The sequence below is a fragment of the Podarcis pityusensis genome (assembly GCF_964106645.2).
Source record: "Podarcis pityusensis genome assembly, chromosome: 14".
In the NCBI taxonomy this organism is placed as follows: domain Eukaryota; kingdom Metazoa; phylum Chordata; class Lepidosauria; order Squamata; family Lacertidae; genus Podarcis; species Podarcis pityusensis.
In genome coordinates, this window is record NC_138039.1 from 2295648 (window position 1) to 2314815 (window position 19168).

The 19168-nt window shown below is 49.4% G+C and overlaps 1 protein-coding gene across 3 annotated transcripts in view; it reads left to right on the forward strand.

Moving 5' to 3' along the window:
- Nucleotides 1-19168, forward strand: part of RADIL (Rap associating with DIL domain) — a 72981-nt gene that overhangs the window by 46608 nt on the left and 7205 nt on the right. For all 3 annotated transcript variants that reach the window (XM_080980958.1, XM_080980960.1, XM_080980959.1), the window contains 7 exons: nucleotides 464-501; nucleotides 3465-3625; nucleotides 4230-4342; nucleotides 8117-8354; nucleotides 9646-9818; nucleotides 12387-12537; nucleotides 15078-15268. In XM_080980958.1, coding sequence (XP_080837084.1) covers nucleotides 464-501; nucleotides 3465-3625; nucleotides 4230-4342; nucleotides 8117-8354; nucleotides 9646-9818; nucleotides 12387-12537; nucleotides 15078-15268 — 1065 coding nt within the window. The remainder of the gene's footprint in view (nucleotides 1-463; nucleotides 502-3464; nucleotides 3626-4229; nucleotides 4343-8116; nucleotides 8355-9645; nucleotides 9819-12386; nucleotides 12538-15077; nucleotides 15269-19168) is intronic.

Genomic DNA, 19168 nt, shown 5'->3' on the forward strand with positions numbered 1-19168 from the left:
GCTTTATTCCTTAGTATAAGACAGCTACATTGGAAGCCGCCCAGAGTGGCAGCGGAAACCCAGCCAGATGGGCGGGGATAAACGTTGTTGTTGTTACATGGACTCCTTTTCCTGCAGCATGGAGTTCCGCTGTTCAAGATTCCAGCCTCTCCATTCTGTCCCCCTGTTTTCCACAACACCCGCCGGTAATTCCACGGCCACTGAGCATGCTCAGTCTTGATTAGCCCGTCCTTTGGAATTTTCTCCTCTGAAGATTGGTTATCCTTCTGCAAATCTTTGGGTTTGCCTGCTGCGAATGAACACTCACTAGGGGGGGAGGGATGAGAAGTTTATTGTGAGAAAACGTGGCTAGCAAGCAAAATTGGGACTGGCTGTGCAGATTTGGGCACTTTCTCATCTTCACAGTGTCAGTGATATTTCATTCCCTTTCCCTTTCTTTCTTTGTTTCCTTCCTCGATTCCAGGAGAAAACAAACGAACTAGCCGAGAAACAGTCGCAACAGTAAGTCTTCTGCATCCAGGATTTCCGCTTCTTTCTGCGAAAAGTTGCTTGCAAATAAATGTGCATGTAGGTTTCGGTTTGCATGTCTCCCAAACCAAACTCTGTGTCATCCTGGGGGGTGAGGAGGATGCCTTCAAAATATAGCATGCAAATGCATCATATAACAAGCAGTATTTATCTTAAAGGCAGTCTCCTAACGAATGCAAAGCCTATTCAGTTGCAAAGCAAATGCTAAAAGGACCTGGTTCTCACAGTACAGCAAGCCATGGTTTATTAGTGCTTTGTGTGAATACCTGAACCTAGTGCAGCAGACTAGCTCTGTTTTGTTTTCTGGGAAGAAATTGTAGCGCAATGTCATCGGTCGTTGCTGTTCTCGTTGTTTTTGCTAATTATTCACAGCCTGGAGAAAGGGGAGCGAGATTTTTCTTCTTCTTCCTACCACTAGAACTATTGGACATGTAGTGAAGCTAGATTGGAAGATTCTGGGTGGATAAAAGAAAATTTCCTTTTTTCTATTCCGAATCTTCTGACATTCAGATTCAACTCCCAAGAGATAGCCTTTAATAGGAACATTTCTTAATTCAATTTGCTTCTGCGGTTGCATAACCATTCTGGAGAGAAATACAACCTCGGTTTTTGAGCGTCTTGGAAGCAGAATGATTCGGAAGCCGAAAACCGGGAAGTAATTGCTTCCGTTTTCGAATGCGCCTCGGAAGTCGAATGGTTTCCGCTGTGTGTTCTTCCATTTTTTCAATGGATTTTGCCAGCCGCCCATTGATCCTTGGTTTTCGAACATTTCAGAAGTTGAATGGTCTTCCGGAACGGATTATGTTCGAAAACCGATGTTCCATTGTACTTCCTCCAAGAGAGGGGATGAAAAAAGGGTCGGAGTGGAGTAAATTGGCTTGAGTCCAGATCTGCTTCCTGACATGTGTATTCTGCAATTCTGCTCAAGTACAGAAAGGCCTCAGAGACCCCAGAGGGATTTGGGATTTAGCATCCACTTAAACCCCTAGGAGAACCTTCGAACGTCACCCAAAGGCATCATTCTGCCTGCTGGTAGCAGGAACCAATGTCACAAACCTGTGTCCCCTTCCCTCCAATGCCTGGCCACACACAACATACAAGGCCACCTCCTGTGATTCCTAATTCATACCCTAGAGTCCCTGATACTTGTCTATCTGTTTGTCTATTGCATTTATTTATTGCATTTATAAGGGACATGGGTGGCGCTGTGGGTTAAACCACAGAGCCTCGGCCTTGCTGATCAGAAGGTCGGTGGTTCGAATCCCGGCGATGGGGTGAGCTCCCGTTGCTCGGTCCCTGCTCCTGCCAACCTAGCAGTTTGAAAGCACCTCAAAGTGCAAGTAGATAAATAGGTACCGCTCCGGCGGGAAGGTAAACGGCATTTCTGTGCGCTGCTCTGGTTTCGCCAGAAGCGGCTTAGTCATGCTGGCCACATGACCCAGAAGCTGTACGCCGGCTCCCTCAGCCAGTAAAGCAAGATGAGTGCTGCAACCCCAGAGTCGTCCACGACTGGACCTAATGGTCAGGGGTCCCTTTACCTTTATTGCATTTATATCCCACCCTTTTCTCCAGGGAGCTCAAGGTGACATACATATTGCTCCCCCCCCAACCTCATTTAATCCCCACAACAGCCCTGTGAGGTGGGCTAGACTGAGAGGCAGGTAACCAGCAAGCAAGCTGGCTGAGCAGGGATTTGAACCCTGGCCTCTCCCAGATCCTAGTCTGATGCTCTAACTGCTACACCACGCTGCCTCTCACACTGCAAATTTTGCTCCAGATGCATAATCCACGTGGGTTGCAGAATGCTGCTTGCCTTGGCACGGAATTAGGGCTGACCGCCTTACAGAAGCCTGATCACTTCTTGCGGTTGTTGTTCCGCTCGATGCTGACAAACGGAGTGTGGAAAGGACAAATGTCTCTGTGTGCCAAGTCCGGCCTTTTTCGCTCTCCTTTTCTTTGTGTTTATTGTGGCCTTATCTTGTTTGCACAGCAACTCAGCCAGGCTCTTTTAGTGTCCTTTATTTGCTCGGTTGCATTCCTCCTCCGATTCCTTAACAACCCGCGAAGGCATCTGATGAGAGAAGGAGGGGACTTGATTAAGACAATCCATTCAGACAGGCTTGAATTATTATTGCGGCAATCTATATATAAAGCAAAAACAAAAAGCAGCACTACGTTGCAAGGGGAAGAATGAAAGCAGATCCAGATTTCCTTGTCCTCTTTAGGTAATTGGAACAGTCTTAATATAAGGGAGCAGAGCTGGTGTGTGTGCAGTCTCTCTCTGGAGTCTATCATTTTGGTGAAATGATCCCATATGATTTTATTTATTCTTTTGGAATAAACAACCAGTCTTGGCGCCTGGAGACTGGAGAGACTGTAAGGAAACGCTGGTGGGAAGAAGAGGGGCATATCCTTCGGAAAAAGAAGGCTGTTTCTCAGGAAGCTGGGGTTAAGCAGAGCCATGTGGTGCAGTGGTTAGTGCAGCCTATGCCAACATCTGGCACTCTCCAGATGTTTTGGACTATAGTTCCCAAGTGCCCCAGATTTTCTACAGGAACCTCAGGCGGAATAGCCATCCCTGCACCGATCAAAACCCTTCCACGTTGTGCCACATCCAACTTGCGCAATTTCAACTTTGTGCGCTTGGCAGCTGGCCGGCTGAACTCGCCCAAATTAAATGCACGGAAGGCAAAGAGCTTAAAAGCTCTTTTGGGGCAGCTTTCTCCCTAAGCTCTCCGCCTTGCATTCAGGGCTCTGGGAGGCTCTTGCGGAAACCCAAGGCGGTTGTGTGAGATCTTGCGAGGGTCTCTCAGAGCCTGGTGAGCAAAGTGGAGGTTCGAAGATCTGTTTGAAGAGGGGTGGTGTTGTGTTTGTGCGCGAACTGCATACCTGTAGCTCTGCCGGGATGCCTCTCAACTCTGCGCTTGTCTCGTCAGCCAGGATCCTGCGTCTCTCTCCCGCTTCACCATCAAAGACCTGCTGCCCGATTTGCAGCACGTCCTTTTCTGGATGTCGAACTCCATTGAAATCCTCTACTTTGTCCAGCAGAAATCCCCGGTTTACATCCAGAGCATGGAGGAGGAGCTGGACATGAAAGGTGTTTTATTATGCTTTTAGATTGGTTGGAGTGGGTGGGGTCAGGGCTGGATTTAGGTGTGATGAGGCCCTCAGCTACTGAAGGTTATGGGGCCCTTGATATGTCCAGGTGTCCTTTGTCAACAAGAAAGTGCCGCTGTTTTTTGTGTTGAATATATGCTAGTATATGGTAATTTATGGACCTAATAGGTATCGGTTTAAAAGCTTAGCAAACTTCACTGAGTTATTTCACACACGCAGAGTTGTGGGAGTCTCTCCATCTTCACATTTGTGGAGTTGGCCGTGTGGCTCTTTCCATGCTGACTTGGAACCCCTTCGCATTCTCTGTCTTTTCCTGGCGCATTATCTTAACGCGATTTTTAAAAAATGATACTTAAATTAATTGCTTTATGGGATTATTAAGCGTGTTCACCTCTCTGGGTTCCTGCAGCACGAGGGGCAGTTTGCAAACGTGAACAATAAATAAACACATTAAGGTTTTGGCCTCCGAATGCAAGGCTTTTTGGGAAAAGCTGCAGAGGTGCCTTTTCTCGAGAAGCAAATGCTCAGCCCCAAATGCTGGGCTCAGCTCTCCTCATTCTTTCTTTTTCCTGTTTCCCTTTTAGGATCCAAGGAATCTCTCATTTCCCTGACCATCACTGCCAGCGAAGAAGCCATGACGGTCCTTGAGGAAGTCATTATGTATACCTTCCAGCAGTGTGTCTATTACATCTCCAAGGTAAATATATGTCCCAGGGAGCAGTGGGGCTGAGGGTTGCTTCTCCTGACCGAGGTCCAAAGACTGGGGGGGAAACCCCATATTTATTTTATTTATTTGATGCATGCGCCACTCAAGCATAGAAATCCTCAAGGCAGTCTACGGAAAGAATAAAACAGTGAGGTTATCAGTCAGACCAGCTAAAACATTTGAACATTAAAAACTAGCAATAAGCTAAAACACACACCAGCATTCTATTCTTCTTCCTCTTCTTCTTCTTCTTCTTCTTACTATTAAATTTGTATTCCGTCCTATACAATAGATCTTAGGGTTCACAACACAAAATTAAGATATAAAAAATACACAACACATTCTAGGTATCTGGGTAAAGGTAGAGGGACCCCTGACCATTAGGTCCAGTTGTGGCCGACTCTGGGGTTGTGGTGCTCATCTCGCTTTATTGGCCGAGGGAGCCGGCGTACAGCTTCCGGGTCATGTGGCCAGCATGACTAAGCCACTTCTGGCGAACCAGAGCAGCGCACGGAAACGCCGTTTACCTTCCCGCCAGAGCAGTACCTATTTATCTACTTGCACTTCTTGCTTTCGAACTGCTAGGTGGGCAGGAGCAGGGACCGAGCAACGGGAGCTCACCCCGTCGCGGGGATTCGAACCGCCGACTTTCTGATTGGCAAGTCCTAGGCTCTGTGAAAAGGTTTCTTCAGCAGGTGGCGGAGAAAAGACAGTGAAGACTGCCGCTGCTTGGTGTCCATCGGCGGGGAGTTCCAAAGTGCGTAGGTGACGCCAGTCTAAAAGATCAGACTCCTTACAGCTGAGGAAGGGGTATTATGTGGGTCACTTCCTCAGATCGAAGGGGTCAAGAGGGTATGCAAGGGGCAAGGCGATCTTGCAGGGAGACTGGCTTGCGGTAGACATTTCTGAAGGGTGGACATTTCTGAATGCAAGGCAACCCCCCCCCCCCCTGCAAGCAGAAATCAAGCCTGTCGGGGAGAAGGTTAATGTTGATCTTTGCCTGTCGTGTGAAAGGGGCCCTTTTAGCTGCCAAACCAACCTTTCTGAGGATGAAGAAACTGAGGTCCATGTATCATGGTCTTTACCCAATGTTGCAGCGGAGGGGGGGGTCCTCGTTCTAGACCTCCCCAGGAGCACCCAAGATTGCTTATTTAGCTCAAATCATTCCCCAGTTGCAGTCAGAGGCACAGCTCTCTCAACCTTTGCAGAGCTCATTCTGTCCCCCCATGCAGAGAAACGGCTGTGTCTCCAGGCCTGGCCCTCTGCTGCACGCATGGCTGGCACCGCGCAAAGAGAAAGCGTCTCCTTGCAGATGTAGCTCTGCACATCCTGCACTGCACCACAGGCGCAGCCAGCCGTGCATGGCAGTGACAACTGTCGCTGGCTGTGGTGATGTCACAGGGAGAAGGGGAAAGGGAGGGAGGGGGAGATCGGAGGGGGCCAACTTCCAGCAACCTGCAGACATGATACATTACAAACGGTTTTGGGTAGACATCGAGAAGTCAGCAAAACAGAGGGCTTGTCTTTTTAATCTCCTGTTTGCAAACTGTAGGGACGTGGGTGGCGCTGTGGTCTAAATCAGAAGATCAGTGGTTCGAATCCCCGCAAAAGAGTGAGCTCCCGTTGCTTGGTCCCAGCTCCTGCCAACCTAGCAGTTTGAAAGCACACCAAAAGCGCAAGTAGATTAATAGGTACCGTTCCAGCGGGAAGGTGTAAAATCCGAAGTGTAAGCTCCTCGAAGGCAGGGGACTCCTTGCTCTCCCCACCTCCCTGCTTGCTCCTTTGCAAAGCTCCGAGTACCCGGGTTGCGATGCTCTCGTCTCGAGCGCCAGGCGTCTGGCCGAGAGGAACCTCTCGCGAAATGAATCAGGTCTCGCAGCCTGGAAGGCCAGAGAAATGAACACTTTTACCGGAAGGGTGGGAAAACACTTTCCGAGACGCTATATTTGGAGGGGTGACTCTGCCTTTCGCCAGTTCTGGCGCACATTCGGCAAGCCTCCAGGTTGGAAATCTGCCTGTTCTTTCCCTTCTCAGCTTTTCCTGGTGCCCTTCCCACTCTCATCTTAATTTTTATTATTATTATTATTATGGAGAAAGCAAGAAAAGCGACTCAAGGGGGAAATGCCACGCAGGGTTAACAAAACCCTCAATAGTGTACTCCACGCTGGTGCAATAAAAATAGAATGATATGACTATTGATTTCAAGCCCAGAATAAAATGAAAACCCACGACTGTTGTGGGTTGAGATGAATCTTAAAGAGGAATAATATGCTATGGTATTGAATTAGCCAAAATCCATTGATTAGCAGAGGGAGGGGACAAACTGTTTTCCTCTTTATTGACATGTGTTAACACAATCAAGCCAGACAGCTGCAAACTTCTCATTCTTTCCATCTTGGTGATTGGTCCAATGTTCCAGCCGTCTCCATATCTGCCTGCCCTGCCCTGCCCTCTCTCACAGCAGACTTCATCAACGCCAGACCACTGGCAGCTATAAAAAAATGCATTTCTGAAAATTAAAAATGTATGAAATATATGGCACAGCAATAAAATTGCTAGCATATTTGCAAAGCTAAGCAGGGTCCAGTATGGTTTCGAATTGGAAGGGGATCCACGTTTCGAAATTCCTGTATTGCAGAGTCCCTTCCAGCGCTACAATTATATGATTCCAGTCCTGATTTATTGCCTTCTCTGCAATACTCTTCTATTTGTGAGGCCTTTCATAGAATCATGGAATTGTCAAGTTGGAAGGGACCTCGAGGGTCATCTAGCCCAACCCCTGGCAACCTGAGCGCATCTTAGTTTAATTTGTGTGCTACCCAATTATATTTTTTTTTTTAATTTCAGAAATGCAACTTTCCCAAAATGCCAGATTTGCACAAAAGAGCTGTCAAAAGCAAAAGTTTGAAAAAGGTGTGTGTTTGTTGGCTCCAAACCAGGAATCCTGAGGCCTGTTGTGGGTGCAGAAATAATAATAATAATAATAATAATAATAATAATAATAATAATAATTTATACCTCGTCCACACTCTGGGTGGCTTCCAACAAAATATTAAAATACAGTAATGCATCAAACATTAAAAGCTTCCCTAAACAGGGCTGCCTTCAGATGTCTTCTAAAAGTCTGGTAGTTGTTGTTCTCTTTGACATCTGATGGGAGGGCGTTCCATCTAGATAAATAGATGTTGTTGTTGTTTAGTCGTTTAGTCGTGTCCGACTCTTTGTGACCCCCCTGGACCAGAGCACGCCAGGCACTCCTGTCTTGCACTGCCTCCCGCAGTTTGGTCAAACTTGTGTTGGTAGCTTCGAGAACACTGTCCCACCATCTCGTCCTCTGTCGTCCCCTTCTTCTTGTGCCCTCCATCTTTCCCAACATCAAGGTCTTTTCCAGGGAGTCTTTTCTTCTCATGAGGTGGCCAAAGTATTGGAGCCTCAGCTTCACGATTTGTCCATCCATTGAGCACTCAGGGCTGATTTCCTTCAGAATGGAGAGGTTTGATCTTCTTGCCGTCCATGGGACTCTCAAGAGTCTCCTCCAGCATCATAATTCAAAAAGATAAATAGATACACACACACACAAATATCTAGATAAATAGATACACACACACACAAATATCTAGATAAATAGATACACACACACATACAAGCTGCAACGCTTCCCCAGCGCTACGTGGGACCAAAGTGGGTCACCCGCCCCTCCTCAGAACATTTGGTATGAGAAGTTCAGAGCTGAGCCGCCCTTTCTCTCTCCCCGTCCCTGTCCAGTCTCTGTACGTGTCTTTGCCACCCTTGTTGGACTGCAACCCCTTCCAGAGCGAAGGGCGAGAGGGCTGGCTCTCTTCCCCGCCTCTTCCTGAGGAGATACGCAAAGTGGTGTCGACCTACCAGGCCAGCTTGGACCTCCTCCGCCAGTATGAGGTGCACCTCGAAATCAGCTCCCAGATGTTTGCCTACCTGTTCTTCTTCTCCAACACCCTCCTCTTCAACCAGCTGATGGAAAAAGGTGAGTGGTGGGAGGAGCTTCCAGGTGGGAGGTGTGGGGTGTGAAACACAGAGCAGTCAAATACAACATTCCTAGAGTGGACATGTTTAGACATGAAGAGGGATGTTTGTCCAGCCAGTAGATAAACCACCTGTTCCCTCCTGGGCTGGGACAAACTTCCTCTACAGGTGAGCAGAGGTGGGTGTGACCTTACCTGTGCAGGTAACAAACAGGGCAAGCAGCCATCTCTCTCTCTCTCTGACTCCATTCCTCAAAGAAGCAACATCTCCTTAGCCTGAGATGCTCTCTTGGTTTCCAGCCAAGAGAGGACAAAGGAACTATCTCCTTATGGGATAGATTCCAGGTGTGTATACAGTGGACGCTCGGGTCGCAAACGTGTTCCGTGCGGGATGCACGTTCACAACCCACAGCGTTCGCAACCCACAGTGGCGCGTCTGTGCACGCGCGGGTTGTGATTCGGCGCTTCTGCGCATGTGCAAAGCATGATTTAGCGCTTCTGCGCATGCGCGACCGCCGAAACCCGGAAGTAACCAGTTCCAGTACTTCCGGGTTTCGCCAGTCCATAACCTGAAGAAACACAACCTGAAGCGTCTGTAACCCGAGGTATGACTGTATTTTGTAACTTAAATCTGCCTTCTGGGATCCATTTGTGAACAGAACGTGTGAGTAAAGTCTTTTATACTTTTGTACAATACTGTGTTGTGTCTATTCTTTTTAGGAGGGAATAAAAGGGGAATTACCAGGAAACTTATTTTAGAGGCTTATGCAAGCCTGGCAAACCTATCTGCTGTATAAATTTAAAAGGGGGTGTGTGTTACTCTGCTAAATCATAGAACTTGTTAACACAAGTTGGGAAGGATATAATTAAACAATATATCCTCTCCTGCCTCCCAGAACATTCCCACAGGAGGACCAAGGATGCTGGCAAGAGATCATCATCATTGTCATTTTATTTGTACGCCGCCTTTCCATAGTTAAAACAATGCTCAAGGCGGCTTGGTCTGGAGACGGGGATCTGGAGCGAGATTTAATTCTATCAAGGTTTAATTGTTTCATAATTATCGTTCCCCACACCCTCTGTTTTTAGCTGTCAATCAATCAATAATTTAATAAGTAAATGAAATAAAATCTAAGAAGCGCTTGTAAATTATTTGAAATGGAAACACCTGGCAGAAATGAGGATCTCAAGAGCATCATGGGGTCAGCTGGGCAATCTGACAATGCACATCTGAAGCTGGTGATCCTTCCATGACCTTCCTCTTCTCCTCCTCCTCTTCCTCCTCCTCCCCAGGCTCCTCCTTGGGCTGCTTCCATTGGTCGAAAGGCGTGAGAGTCCGTGCCACCCTTCGGCTGCTCCTGGAATGGGCACAGCGTGTGGGCTTTGGGCAGCTGGCGGACGAGTTCTTTGGCAAGCTCTCCAGCGTGGCCAGCCTCTTGGCCATGCCAAACTCCCAGCTGGCGCAGGTGAGGAGCCCTTGGCCTCAAAGGGGCACGTCCAGTTGGGCAGTCCAGCAGGGGGGAGTTTTATGTGCCCGCAGCCACCGTCTTGTGAGTAGGGTTGCCAGGTCTCCGGGGGCTGACCCAAAGTCTCCAGGCTTGTCTGCTAACCCCTTGCAGGTGTCAGGACGGACGGAGGGGGCTTGACTCTCCAGCTGGGTGAGGGCACCTTAAAAAAAAAATAATTTAATCGAGGAGGCTGCCTGCAGCTTGAAAGCTTCAGCCCAGCAGGAGCTGGATGAAGATTGTTGCATGGCCTCAAACGGGGCAGGAGTGTCCTGCCCTCCTCCCTTCTCCCAATCAACTTCCATCTCTTATTGCATAGTCTTTCTGGGGGTAATGCTCTCCTCCCCTCCCTCTTCCCCTCTCCCAATTAACCTCTATCTCTGAAAATTTTTGCATAACCTTTCGGGGGGTTGATGCTCTCCCCCCCCCCCAATTAACCTCTACCTCTGCAAATTATTGCATAGTCTTTCTGGGGGGTGATGCTCTCCTCCCCCCCTCTTCCCCCTCCCAATTAACCTCTATCTCTGGAAATTATTGCATAGTCTTTCGGGGTGGTGATGCTCTCCTCCTCCCCTCTCCCCCCCCCCGTTAACCTCTATCTCTGGAAATTATTGCATATTTATGGGGGATGATGCTCTCCTCCCCCCTCTTCCCCCTCCCAGTTAACCTCTATCTCTGGAAATTATTGCATAGTCTTTCGGGGTGGTGATGCTCTCCTTCCCCCCTCTTCCCCCTCCCAATTAACCTCTATCTCTGGAAATTATTGCATATTTCTGGGGGGGTGATGCTCTCCTCCCCCCTCTTCCCCCTCCCAATTAACCTCTATCTCTGGAAATTATTGCATAGTCTTTCGGGGTGGTGATGCTCTCCTCCTCCCCTCTCCCCCCCCCCCGTTAACCTCTATCTCTGGAAATTATTGCATATTTATGGGGGATGATGCTCTCCTCCCCCCTCTTCCCCCTCCCAATTAACCTCTATCTCTGGAAATTATTGCATAGTCTTTCGGGGTGGTGATGCTCTCCTTCCCCCCTCTTCCCCCTCCCAATTAACCTCTATCTCTGGAAATTATTGCATATTTCTGGGGGGGTGATGCTCTCCTCCCCCCTCTTCCCCCTCCCAATTAACCTCTATCTCTGGAAATTATTGCATAGTCTTTCGGGGTGGTGATGCTCTCCTCCTCCCCTCTCCCCCCCTCCCAGTTAACCTCTACCTCTGCAAATTATTGCATAGTCTTTCTGGGGGGTGATGCTCTCCTCCCCCCCTCTTCCCCCTCCCAATTAACCTCTATCTCTGCAAATTATTGCATAGTCTTTTGGGGTGGTGATGCTCTCCTCCTCCCCTCTCCCCCCCCCCCCCCAGTTAACCTCTATCTCTGGAAATTATTGCATAACCTTTCTGGGGGGTGATGCTCTCCTCCCCCCTCTTCCCCCTCCCAATTAACCTCTATCTCTGGAAATTATTGCATAGTCTTTCGGGGTGGTGATGCTCTCCTCCCCCCTCTTCCCCCTCCCAGTTAACCTCTATCTCTGCAAATTATTGCATAACCTTTCTGGGAGGTAATGCTCTCCTCCCCTCCCTCTTCCCTTCTTCCAATTAACCTCTATCTCTGGAAATTTTTGCATAACCTTTCGGGGGGATTGATGCTCTCCCCCCCCCCCCAATTAACCTCTACCTCTGCAAATTATTGCATAGTCTTTCTGGGGGGTGATGCTCTCCTCCCCCCCTCTTCCCCCTCCCAATTAACCTCTATCTCTGCAAATTATTGCATAGTCTTTCGGGGTGGTGATGCTCTCCTCCTCCCCTCTCCCCCCCCCTCCCAGTTAACCTCTATCTCTGCAAATTATTGCATAACCTTTCTGGGAGGTAATGCTCTCCTCCCCTCCCTCTTCCCTTCTTCCAATTAACCTCTATCTCTGGAAATTTTTGAATAACCTTTCTGGGGGGTGATGCTCTCCTCCCCTCCCCCTTCCCCTCAGTGAAGCAGGGGTGGGGGGGCAGGAGGAGGAGGTGTGGAAGGCCTTGACCAGGCATAGGCAAACTCTGCCCTCCAGATGTTTTGAGACTACAATTCCCATCATCCCTGACCACTGGTCCTGTTAGCTAGGAGTGATGGGAGTTGTAGTCCCAAAACATCTGGAGGGCCGAGTTTGCCTATGCCTGGCCTTGACTCTCCACCTTCCCAATCCATCTCTCCCTCCTCTGGCACCTGCTCTTTGCTTTCCAATCTTGCAGCTTCTCCTGCCTCTGAGCCTCGTCTTCCAGGCTCTCCCAGATCACTGATCCCTTCCTCCAAGTCAGTCTCCAACCCCCCTTCTCCCAGTGCCCGCTCAGCAGTCTCCGGCCACCACCTCTCAGTGTCCAGCCGGTCCCCTAGGTCTCAGGTTTGGTCTCTGAAATCTCAGCATCTAAGATCCTCACAATCCCGTGATGTTGGCAGCGCACGTCTGAGGGTGGCGCCAGCCGCCCAGTGATGGCCGTGGGAATCATCCCTCTGTAACACGTCACCCACCCCTCTCTTGCTTTGCTCAGATGACCTGGCCTGTGCTGAGAGCCGAATTCCCTGCCCTCAATCCTGCCCAGCTACACCACATCCTCACCCAATACCAGGCCTCGTCCGACATGGGCTGTGTACCAGCCTGGCAGCCCAGCAAGGAGGATAGCCTGGCAGCCTTCAGGACAGGTAAGATCAGCCACGGCCGGGTTGCCCGGCGAGGGATTCTGTCGAGAATCGTGGGGGAATTGTAGAAGGGGAGAGTCAGAAGGGGCAATGGGGGAAATGCTTAAAGAAACAAATGTGTATGCCATGGGTAGGCAACCTAAGGCCCGGGGGCCGGATGCGGCCCAATCGCCTACTAAATCCGGCCCACAGATGGTCGGGGAATCAGCATGTTTTTACATGTGTAGAATGCATCCTTTTATTTAAAATGCATCTCTGGGTTATTTGTGGGACCTGCCTGGTGTTTTTACATGAATAGAATGTGTGCTTTTATTTAAAATTCTTCTCTGGGTTATTTGTGGGGCTTAGGAATTTCTTTATTCCCCCCCCCAATATAGTCCAGTCCCCCACAAGGTCTAAGGTACAGTGCACCGGCCCCCTGCTGAAAAAGTTTGCTGACCCCGGTATATGCAGTTCAAATGTCCCCATTTCTCTGCCACTGAAAATGAAATGGGACGGACTTCAGTGCAGATTGGATGCCCACCCCTCGTCACCAATTACATTCCTGCCTTGATGGGGGGTTGGACTAGATGACCCTCCGTGTCCCTACAATTCTACAAATCCCTGACACCCCAAGCAGGGCTGGGGAAGTCCCCTTTCTGAAACCCTCTGCCAGTCTTTCAAAAATACGAAAACACTTCAGAAAAGAAAATCTCAAGTCGAGCGAGGACCCGATGCAGCCCTAACCGTGCTTGGTGGGAGGGGGGCACAGATTACTGGCTGATTCTTGTGGGAACGGGGGACGGAACGGAGCGCTCTGGGAAAGGTCGTCGCAGCCGAGACCTTGAACAGGAGCACTTACTGCAACATTTTGCTGTGGGTCCCAGGCGTAGCTTCATATTTCATAGGTGAAAGTCATTTTGCAGGGCTGACCAATCCGCTTGGCTCGCTCCCCTGCTCCCCCCCCCCAAGCACACGTTTTGATTAATGGGAGACATTTGAGGGGCACATTGCTCAGAGAGAGGTGAGTGCCGCATGCGGTCCTCGCACCGTTTGCGCACAAGGGAAACGGCACCAGCCACAGCCTTTGCATGCGCTCTTGTCTCGGAGTACGGATGCCCATCATTCCCCACAGAGCTTTTAGGGCGAAAACAGGAGGCTGCTGAAATATCATGGTGGAAACAAGCGTTCCCCTGCCAGGAAAGGCAACCTTTTAAATCAACATTTGGGGAATGATTTTGTGTCAAGTACCCAAAGCGATCGGCAGAGAAGCCTCATCAGTGCCAAAGCAATTAGACTGAAAGATGGAGACAGGGCGGCCGATTTCTGCTTCCTTGGCTGGTTTAGGCAGGGCTGGAAAGCGGTTCTCCCGTCCCATGCCAACGGGGAGTATGTGGTAGCACCCCTCCAAACAGCACAGAGGATTCTGGGGCACATAATAATAATAATAATAATAATAATAATAATAATAATATTTTATTTATAGCCCACCCTCCCCAGCCAAAGCCGGGCTCAGAGCGGCTAACAACAATAAAGAAACACAGCATTCTAAAAATCAGTTCATTCTAAAATCAATTCAGAATCAAATTAATGGCAACCATTGGGCTAGAGTTCTATGAGGATTACAGAAGGAGAGAGGGGTCAGACTGTGCTTTGGCCAAAGGCCAGGTGGAACAGCTCTGTCTTGCAGGCCCGCAGGGCCCTAGTCTCTTGTGACAGAGCGTTTCACCAAGTCGGGGCCAGTACTGAAAAGGCCCTGGCCCTGGTTGAGACCAGTCTAACCACCTTGCGGCTTGGGACCTCCAAAGTGTTGTTATTTGTGGACCTTAAGGTCCTCCGTGGGGCACACCAGGAGAGGCGGTCCCGTAGGTACGAAGGTCCTAGGCCGTATAGGGGTTTAAAGGGTAAAGGTAAAGGGACCCCTGATCATTAGGTCCAGTCGTGGCCAACTCTGGGGTTGCGGCGCTCATCTCGCTTTACTGGCCGAGGGAGCCGGCATACAGCTTCCGGGTCATGTGGCCAGCATGACTAAGTCGCTTCTGGCGAACCAGAACAGCACACGGAAACACCGTTTACCTTTCCGCCGGAGCGGTACCTATTTATGTACTTGCACTTTGACATGTTTTCGAACTGCTAGGTGGGCAGGAGCAGGGACTGAGCAACAGGAGCTCACCCCGTCACGGGGATTCGAACCGCCGACCTTCTGATCGGCAAGCCCTGGATTTTGTGGTTTAATCCACAGTGCCATCCGCGTCCCTTAAAGGTTAAAACCAGCACCTTAAACCTGACCCTGTACTCCACTGGGAGCCAGTGCAGCTGGTATAGCACTGGATGAATGTGATGCCGCGGCGAGGACCCCGTAAGGAGTATCACCATGGGATTCTGCACCCGCTGGAGTTTCTGGGTCAGTCTCAAGGGCAGCCCCACATAGAGCATATTACAATAATCAAGTCTGGAGGTGACTGTTGCATGGATCACAGTGGGACGGGGGGGGGCCTGTTATTTCTGGTTGCATCACAAAAACCCAAAACTCACGCATTTGCTTCCGCCACAACGGGCTTTAGATGACATCCTGGAGTCCTTTGACAGCCACCCGCCAATCATGCTGCCCAGTGTGGGGTTCAAGGTAGACCTGGAGGCTGAACACCTGGACGACAACATTTACCAGCACTTCCTCTACATCCGCCACTTCCTGTGGAGCTTGCGCAGCAAAAGCCCCCACCCCAGTGACTCGCCCGAAGCGGAGACCCCCAAGGTAAAACTCTTTTGCCTTTCCAGAATCTTGAGGGTTTGGTCTCACATCTTTAAGATGTAAGAAGGGCCGTCGCAGGGAGGGAACCACCAGAGCTGGACCTCAGTGTCCAGGCTGGACGATGGGGGTGGAGACGCTCCTTCAGGTATACTGGGCCAAGGCCGTTTAGGGCTTTCAAGGTCAGCACCAACAACACTTTTGAATTGTGCCCCAAAACACACTGGGAGCCAATGTAGGTCTTTCAGGACCGGTGTTATATGGTCTCGACAGCCACTCCCAGTCACCGGTGTAGCTGCCGCATTCTGGATTAGTTGTAGTTTCCAGGTCTCATTCAAAGGGAGCCCCACGTAGAGTGCATGGCAGTAGTCTAAGCGAGAGATAACCAGAGCATGCACCACTATGGTGAGAAGAGGCGTTTGGATTTGATATCCCGCTTTATCACTACCCGAAGGAGTCTCAAAGTGGCTAACATTCTCCATTCCCTTCCTCCCCCACAACAAACACTCTGTGAGGTGAGTGGGGCTGAGAGACTTCAGAGAAGTGTGACTGGCCCAAGGTCACCCAGCAGCTGCATGTGGAGGAGCAGAGAAGTGAACCCGGTTCACCAGATTACGAGACTACCGCTCTTAACCACTACACCACACTGGCTGGTATTTCATGCTAGCTCATCCTGAACTTGGAGAAGAAGCAGGAAGGAAGTAAAGCCCAAAAGGAAGTAGTCTAATTTACCAACAAGGAGCTTCTAAGAAAGGAAGAATCAGTGAGGAGAAAGGACAGGCTGCCTTTTCTGTCTGTCGCTCCTCTCCCGGTTCAGCTAAATCATTTCATGTGGTGTTGCTTAGTTTACACACCTAATCCTTGCTATGCCTGAGGGCTGTCTGGGCAAGATCCAAAATGATCTTCCCACACAGGGCCACTGAGATCTCCCCTCCACCCCCCCTCTGCCCCATGTTTTGCAGAATATGTTGAGAGCTGTTGAGATGGGGGGGGGGATGCATTGGATTGTTTGCAAACCTGTGGATGTGAGATACACACACACACACACACACACAAACATATACACACACACATTTTTCTTGATTTTTTAACATATTTTTTAACATATCAGTTCCAACAGTCATACAACATATCTCACATCTTATACAATATTTTTGACTTCCGTCAACACCTCTGATGATTTTCCATTCTTTATCACTTATTCTGCCTTTTTTAAATTTCCTATTACACTTAATTATCCTTAACTAATCATTCTTTTTGTAGTCTTTCTTGCAATATTTCAAATAATCCACCTTAATCCTTAATCCACCTTCTTGCAGTCCTGTTCATCCCAATTACTTTTCAGATAGTTCATATATTTACTCCAGTCTTCTAAGAATCTCTGGTCCCGCAGCTTTTGAATCCTTCCTGTTAATTTATCTAATTCTGCATAGTCTCGGACGTGAGATTGTCAATGGGGTCCACCCCGCTGGTAGAGAGTTGAGCAAAAGGGCAAGTCTTTTCTCCTCCCCCCCCCCCAAATCTGAAATATTGTGGCTCCTTCCGTCGCCCCAGGGCTCACGCCCAACCAGCAAACCAGCTGCTGCTGCAAGCCCAACATGAAATCCAGCAGCGATTCTGAATAATTGAAAACCAGTCGAGGGCTCAAATTCCAAGGCGTGCACATGTTAAACCCCCACCAGACTTGCGCCTGCACCTGCTCATCGCCTTTCCTTCAACACCACCTGCCTGTTTCTGCTGAGTGTCTGCAAAGAAATCTTCCTATAACCTGAATTGGGAAGGACAACAATATTGTCCACCTTCTCCCTGGGGTTGCGAGTTCACCTGGTTGTGAAATCAGCACCCACACATTTTCAGGTCAAGGCAACAAATGCAGCTTGCAGTTCTCCAGATCAGGGTGTCAGCTGGCCGGCCAGCCCCTCTTGCAAGAGAGTCCATTCCGCTCTCGATAATACAATAATCTTTATTGTCATTGTCCCATACAGAACAACGAAACTGAAAAAATCTACGTCAGACATTCAAAAACCCACAAGCCTGCTATCCCAGCCTGGTTAGCCCCCTAAAAACTCTGATACCCCATAATTAAATACAACATACTCCCGTAGAGACTACCTTACACTGCGTTTAAAACCCAAATCGCATTTGGATAGAAACTGTTTCTCAGGCGGCTAGTCCGAGTCTTTATGACCCTGTACCTTCTCTTCCAGAAGGCAGAAGCTGAAAGAGATCATTTCCGGGGTGCGCACTACCCTGCGCTATCTCTGCAGCTTTCTTATGGCACCTGGAAGCATAGATTTGATCCAAGGTGGGAAGAGTGTGCCCAATTATTCTCTCTGCAGTCTTTACAACCCTGGACAGCATTGTTTTTCCCCGACCGTGCAGCTCCCAAACCACACACACAGACCATAAGTTAATACACTCTCAACAGTACAGTGGTACCTCAGGCAGCGAGTGGCCCCAAGGCCATGGCTGAGAGGCGATTCAAACCCTGGTTCCCCACAGTTGTAGTCCAATATCCTGTCTGTTAAATCACACTGAGGCCCCGTCCACACTATACAGTGGTACCTCGGGTTACAGATGCTTCAGGTTACAGACTCCGCTAACCCAGAAATAGTACCGCGGGTTAAGAACTTTGCTTCAGGATGAGAACAGAAATTGTGTGGTGGCAGCGCAACAGCAGCGGGAGGCCCCATTAGCTAAAGTGGTGCTTCAGGTTAAGAACAGTTTCAGGTTAAGAACGGACCTCCGGAACAAATTAAGTACTTAACCAGAGGTACCACTGTACAATGGTAAAATGCCATCAACAGGCCCTTGGAGAGATTGTTTTTCCGGAGGATTCTCAGAGAATTCTTTGTTGCTGCAACTCGGTTCGTAGTAGCGGAAGCTGTGGGAGTTTTGCAAAGCGAGACAAGGGGCGCCGCGGCGCTCCGTTTATGCAGGTGGTCGTAATTTGCTTTTCTTCCTGCTGAGTTTTAGTTATCTCAGGTGGAATTGTGATTGCTTTTCTGAGCAGCCCTTAAAGGGCTGTGTCTGACAGGCACCAAGGGAAAAGGGGCTCCCTCTGAGTCTGGCAAATCTCTTCCTATCGATGACCCCATGATGGCACCTACTGGGAGCCACCTGCTGGCGCTGGAGACCAACTCCTCCTCGCTTTGCCTGATCTCCAATTGCAGCCCTTCCTGGCCTTTATTGAAAGCCTCCCTGGGCTGATGCTTCAGAGAGACAGAAGCCAATGCGAGGGATTAGTGCTAATTCCCTAACCTGAAAGCGAGGGGATGGAAAGACGGCGGAAAGCTCCTTAGCAGGGCTAAGACGGGGAGAGTTAGCCCTCGAACTCGTGGGCATCCAATGAAGGAAGCTGAATGCGGGAAGATTCAGGACGGAGGAAAGCAAGTCCTTCTTCGCGCATCTCAGAGATGAACTGTGGAACTCCCTCCCACCAGAGGTGGATTTCCCTTTCCGTGGATTGTAGAGAGATTAGAACAGGTTAGATGGTGCCTTGCATGTCCTGCATTTTGGGTCTAGACCTTTCCCTCTTCTTCCCATCAAGGAGGATGAGGATGCTGTGAAGGCTCCACTCTTCTGTAGCATCTGGGCTGGCTGCCCCTCTGCTACGGAGCCAGGTTCACGGTCCTTGTATTAATTGACAAAGCCCTGAACAACTTAGGGCCTGGATGCCTCAAAGACCACCTGAATCCTTCTATCCCACCCTGGCAGGTTCGTCCGACTACATGAAATGCAGCAATTAGTGTCACCAGCCCAGTCCTGTGGAACTCTCTGCCACAGGAGATTCAGCAGGCACCTTCTGTTCCAAATTTTTCAGTGCCTCCTGAAAACGTTTCTGTTATGCCAAGTTTATGCGAGCAATTAAGAACAACCAGAATTCAGCGGCCGGGTTGCTCACCA